The sequence below is a fragment of the Leuciscus leuciscus genome (genome assembly GCF_965113295.1).
Source record: "Leuciscus leuciscus genome assembly, chromosome: 17".
In the NCBI taxonomy this organism is placed as follows: Eukaryota; Metazoa; Chordata; class Actinopteri; order Cypriniformes; family Leuciscidae; genus Leuciscus; species Leuciscus leuciscus.
The window spans coordinates 6102253-6108489 of NC_138741.1; the positions used below are offsets into that span (position 1 = coordinate 6102253).

General features: G+C 34.9%; 1 protein-coding gene across 34 annotated transcripts in view; it reads right to left on the bottom strand.

Moving 5' to 3' along the window:
* The window catches only part of LOC309479680 (M1-specific T cell receptor beta chain-like), a 71570-nt gene that overhangs the window by 6867 nt on the left and 58466 nt on the right, over positions 1-6237 (bottom strand). For 5 of the 34 annotated variants that reach the window (XR_014199340.1, XR_014199357.1, XR_014199359.1 and 2 more), the window contains one exon: positions 2069-2125. The exons of 2 other annotated variants lie outside the window; for them this stretch is intronic. Coding sequence is in view for 1 of the 32 variants with exons in the window: in XM_082143880.1 (XP_082000006.1) it covers positions 5249-5289 (41 nt within the window). In the remaining 31 variants the exon portion in view is untranslated. 27 more of the 34 variants (XR_014199360.1, XR_014199365.1, XR_014199358.1 and 24 more) reach the window with 26 other exon arrangements.

The window sequence follows — 6237 nt, forward strand, 5'->3', positions numbered from 1 at the left end:
GTAAATTCGTAAAGAAAGATAAAGCAAATTACTCACCTAGGACTGTAAGTTTAGTGCCTTCGCCAAAGTGTGCTTCACCCATGTTCACACTGATTCTATGCAACTGTTAATACCTCAGATAGTCAAAATCATAAATTACGCTACTTATACCGCAATACATCTAACTTCATTTTAAAGAAGGATTATCTCAAGGTTACTGAGAAGTATTCCAATTCAATTAATTCCAATTTAATATCATTTTAGATAACACATTACCTTCCATTTGACACAAGTCCATTGTGCTTTACTGTTTAGCATCAACATGTCAATGGCAATCAATGAAGTAGAATGAACATTTTTTGAATATTCTTACCCAGTACAGTTAGCTTTGTTCCACTGCCGAAGTAAGCTTGATAACCACCAGTGTCACAGCACACATGTGCACTAACAAATTTACCCAAGACACCAAACGCTAAAGCCCTAGCACCTGTTTTTACTAAAATGCCCTGTGTGAATATCATTACAATATATACTATAGAACGGGTACTTATAGTAATTTACCATATAGTCATTTATACATTCGAGACATATAAAACAATGTCATTTTGAAAGCTCTCAAAAAATAACATCCTTTTAGACCTTAACATCACATAGGCTGGATATGTTACTAAATATGCTTTTAAGTTCATAAAGAAAGATTAAGCAAATTACTCACCTAGGACTGTAAGTTTAGTGCCTTCGCCAAAGTGTGCTTCACTACCCATGTTCACACTGATTCTATGCAACTGTTAATACCTCAGATAGTCTAAATCATAAATTACGCTACTTATACCGCAGTACATCTAACTTCATTTTAAAGAAGGATTATCTCAAGATTACTGAGAAGTATTCCAATTCAATTAATTCCAATTTAATATCATTTTAGATAACACATTTGACACAAGTCCATTGTGCTTTACTGTTTAGCATCGACATGTCAATGGCAATCAATGAAGTAGAATTAAATATATATATATATATATATATATTCTTACCCAGAACAGTTAGCTTTGTTCCACTGCCGAAGTAAGCTGGATAATTACCAGTGTCACAGCACTCATGTGCACTAACAAATTCACTCAGGGCGGCAAATGCAAGTTCAGTTTTAACTTAAATGCCTCATGAATGCAACTCGACTACATCAATCAAATTTACTTCTATTACTTACTGTGCTCATTTAAGTTATTTCATAAATATAATACACGAACAGCATAACTTAGGAGATTCATTGGATATCAAAGTCAGCAAATACCTAAACATCACATTTCTGTAATATAAGTTTATACATATCACACAGAATACTGAAATTACTCACCTAGGACTGTTAGTTTAGTGCCATTACCAAAGTATGCAGGATTGCCAGTGTTCACACTGATACTAAGCTACAGTTAAAACCTCAAGCTATCAAGATCATGCACACTTTGCCACTCATATTATGCGAGATAATTATAAAAATTGATTTTTCTTACCTAACACAGTTAACTTTGTTCCCTTGCCAAAGTAAGCCTGAGAAGCACCAGAGTCACAGTGCACATGTGCACTAACAAATTTACTCAAGACGCCAAAGCAAATGCTATGTCTATGTCATTCAAGCAAGGTTATTTTGAAGATTCTACATAGTGTACTGAATAAATAACATTTATTTAGGCCTGAACATCAAGATACTTGACTTACTCACCTAGAACTGTAAGTTTAGTGCCATTACCAAAGTATGCAGGATCGCCAGTGTTCACACTGATACTAAGCTACAGTTAAAACCTCAAGCTACCAAGATCATGTAGGCTTTGCCACTTGTATTATCCAAGATAATTATAATAATTATAAAAATAGATTTTTCTTACCTAACACAGTTAACTTTGTTCCCTTGCCAAAGTAAGCCTGAGAAGCACTAGAGTCACAGTGCACATCTGCGCTAACAAATTTACTCAAGACGCCAAAGCAAATGCTATGTCTATGTCATTCAAGCAATGTTATTTTGAAGATTCTACATAGTGTACTGAATAAATAACATTTCTTTAGGCCTGAACATCAAGATACTTGACTTACTCACCTAGAACTGTAAGTTTAGTGCCTTTTCCAAAGTATGCAGGGTCTGTGTATGATCACACTGATTCTATGCAACAGATGAAACCTCCTCAAGCTCTTTCTTACATATTTAACTGCCAACACTTCTCAGAATAATATAACAATTGACAATCAAATGTCTACGCATACTGTCTAACACTAAAGAGTGTTCAGAAAATGCAACAAGCCTACTTTGTTTGTTGAGCTACAAGGCATTTCTAATATTTACAGAACAACATTTTTGCAAATGTCAGCTTTTAGATTTATGTCTTACCAAGAACTGTTAACTTTGTTCCACTGCCGAAGACAGCTTGTGCACCTCCACCAGAGTCACAGCACACATGTGCAATAATAAAATTACTCAAGACTTTGTGGACTTAAGTCTAATCATTGAAGCTTCAGAAATGCTGCTAAGCCAATATATCTACGCTGGGGAAGATGATTTTTACTAATTTTACTTATTTTACAAATGATAAAATTACACAATGTTTCTTGAAGCCTAATGCCATCCGAGACATTTTTCTTAGTTTTCTTGCAATGTTACGGCAAGCTATGCAAAATTAGGTCAAAATATTTCTTACCTAGTACTGTGAGTTTGGTGCCATAACCAAAGTATGCGGGGTCGTAGTTGTTCACACTGATTCTACGCTACAGATGAAACCTCCTCAAGCTCTTTCTTACATATTTAACTGTTTTTTCAGTAATTGGTGAACACCAACACTTCAATGTTGACAATCAAATGTCTACGAATACTGTCTAACACTAAAAAGTGTTCAGAAAATGCAACAGGCGCCTTTGTTTGTGGAGATACAAGGCATTTCTAATATGTACAGTACATTTTTGCAGATGTCAGCTTTTAGTTTTAGTTAGTCTTACCAAGAACTGTTAACTTTGTTCCACTGCCGAAGAAAGCTTGTCTACCTCCACCAGAGTCACAGCACACATGTGCAATAATAAAATTACTCAAGACTTTGTGGACTTAAGTCTAATCATTGAAGCTTCGGAAATGCTGCTAAGCCAATATATCTTCGCTGGGGAAGATGATTTTTTACTAATTTTACCTATTTTACAAATTATAAAATTACACAATGTTTCTTGAAGTCATCCGAGACATTTTTCTTAGTTTTCTTGCAATGTTACGGCAAGCTATGCAAAATTAGGTCAAAATATTTCTTACCTAGTACTGTGAGTTTGGTGCCATAACCAAAGTATGCAGGGTCGTAGTTGTTCACACTGATTCTACGCTACAGATAAAACCTCCACATGCTGTCACTAATTCCACAATAAAGAGCAAATTAACAATGAAGAGTTGTGGGTCAGGAAGAACCCTCAAAATGCATTAACTCTGATATATAGTAGAATTGACCAATGTCTACATACAAATGTAATCAGCAATTTTGAATGCAAGCCTTACATTTGATTAAGCTCTATCATTTAAATTTTAAATAGTATAAGGTGTGTTTCTTACCCAGTACAGTTAACTTCGTTCCTTCACCAAAATAAGCCGGAGAAGTAGTAGACACAGCACACGTATGCACTAATAAAATGTCTAGGATATGTGCCAGGTCTGGGCATTGATCAATAGACTTTTTTCCAAAAGAATTATCCTCAAACTTCAGTACCTAATAATACTAATCCAACAAATTCAGTCAAAAATGTCTCACCTGTTACTGTAAGTTTAGTTCCACTGCCAAAGTGTGCAGGACTGTACTGATTACACTGATGTCTAGCGACGGTAAAAAACTCCACCAAAGATTTTATAACTACATCCAACTGACACTGGCTTTAACATCTTCTATAAGGAACGACTTAAACAATAGAAAAAATCAAAACAATGATACAAACACACTAACAATATTTCGCAAATCTTGCTCTCGAAACAAATTCAAGCAGTCATAAGACACAATGAAGACATTACTTTGGCAACTATTTTGATGTTTTGATACTTTTTGCAGATTACACTTAGTATTTATGGAAGATTTAAAGTTATAATCATTGTTTTTCTTACCTAAAACAGTGAGTTTGGTGCCGTTTCCAAAATATGCTGGCGTGTTTGAGCACAGAGTATCAAGACCGTATCACTAACTTCTACCTTACGAAATCTTACTCCATTATATTATGCAAACCCCATTGGTAATTATATGTGTCCAAGGCATTATTTGCATTGTCTTTTACATTTACTTACCTAGAACAGTCAATCTTGTCCCTTCCCCAAAGATAGCCTGGCTGGTTCCAAAGCACAGCATGCAGGCTCACTAAAATTACTTTGACTGCATAACCCTCACATTTACTAAACTTATATGTGGTTCTTTTTGATTGTATTGTGATATATTTGTGCTCTCTGTTTTCCTACATGACACATTTTATATTTTCAATCATGTTAGTTTAAATTAGCAACTCATAAGACAGTTGCACAGCATATTTGTAAAAGTTTCCAATTGAAGCTGAAGTAGAACTGGACTTACCCAGTACAGTTAACTTCGTTCCTTCACCAAAATAAGCCTGGCCAGTAGTAGACACAGCACACGTATGCACTAATAAAATGTCTAGGATATGTGCCAGGTCTGGGCATTGATCAATAGACTTTTTTCCAAGAGAATTATCCTCAAACTTCAGTACCTAATAATCCTAATCCAACAAATTGAGTCAAAAATCTCACCTGTTACTGTAAGTTTAGTTCCACTGCCAAAGTGTGCAGGACTGTTCTGATTACACTGATGTCTAGCGACGGTAAAAAACTCCACTAAAGATTTTATAACTACATCCAACTGACACTGGCTTTAAGGAACGACTTAAACAATAGAAAAAATAATAATGATACAAACACACTGTCTAACATTATTTCACAAATCTTGGTCACAAACAAATTCAAGCGGTCATAAGACACAATGAAGACATTACTTTGGCAACTATTTTTGATGTTTTGATACTTTTTGCACATTACACTTAGTATTTCTGGAAGATTTAAAGTTATAATCATTGTTTTTCTTACCTAAAACAGTGAGTTTGGTGCCGTTTCCAAAATATGCTGGCTGGTTTGAGCACAGAGTATCAAGACCGTATCACTAACTTCTACCTTTCGAAATCTTACTCCATTATATGCAAATCCCATTGGTAATTATATGTGTCCAAGGCATTATTTGCATTGTCTTTTACATTTACTTACCTAGAACAGTCAATCTTGTCCCTTCGCCAAAGATAGCGGGTCTGGTTCCAGAGCACAGCATGCAGGCTCACTAAAATTACTTTGACTGCATAACCCTCACATTTACTAAACTTATATGTGGTTCTTTTTGATTGTATTGTGATATATTTGTGCTCTCTGTTTTCCTACATGACACATTTTATATTTTCAATCATGTTAGTTTAAATTAGCAACTTATAAGACAGTTGCACAGCATATTTGTAAAAGTTTCCAATTGAAGCTGAGTAGTACTGTACTTACCAAGAACAGTTAATTTGGTGCCGCCACCGAAATAGGCTTGATAATTGGCACAGCATACGTATGTCATGTCAAAAACAGTCTCAATACTTCAATCACACTGTATTTTACACAAATTGTCAGCATAGACTTACCTGACAATCATCAGCCACTTATATATAACTGTCTAATATTCCCATGTAGGCCTACATATTAGCATAATTAAAAGTGTTTCTTACCAACAACTGTTAATTTTGTTCCATCTCCAAAGTGAGCTTGATTAGCATTGTCACAGTGAGATGGTATGCACAAATTTACAACACAAACTATGTTATGAATAATTAAAGCGTTTTTGAATGAGCCTCTTCCCTTCTGCCGTCATAGTTAAGTCATTATAAATATATGAAAGGACAATATTAGTCTATTGAACACCGGTCAGTTAGAGCATTTAAACAATTAAATCAGGTAAACTTACCTAAAACGGTCAGTTTTGTTCCATGTCCAAAGTATGCTTGTGTGCCAGAGGCACATTGTAAACGAGTGCTCCGAAATTTGCATTAGAATTCCTCTTTTTCCATGGTCATATAAAAGTCCATTAATTCCATAACAGATGTCTCCCAGAAGGCTGTTCAATGTAAAAGCATGTAAATCTGAAATATATATTTCAGGAAAAATATCAAATTATCCAATCAAGTCCAACCTCAGGAACATGTACATGTATTTACCGCCAATAA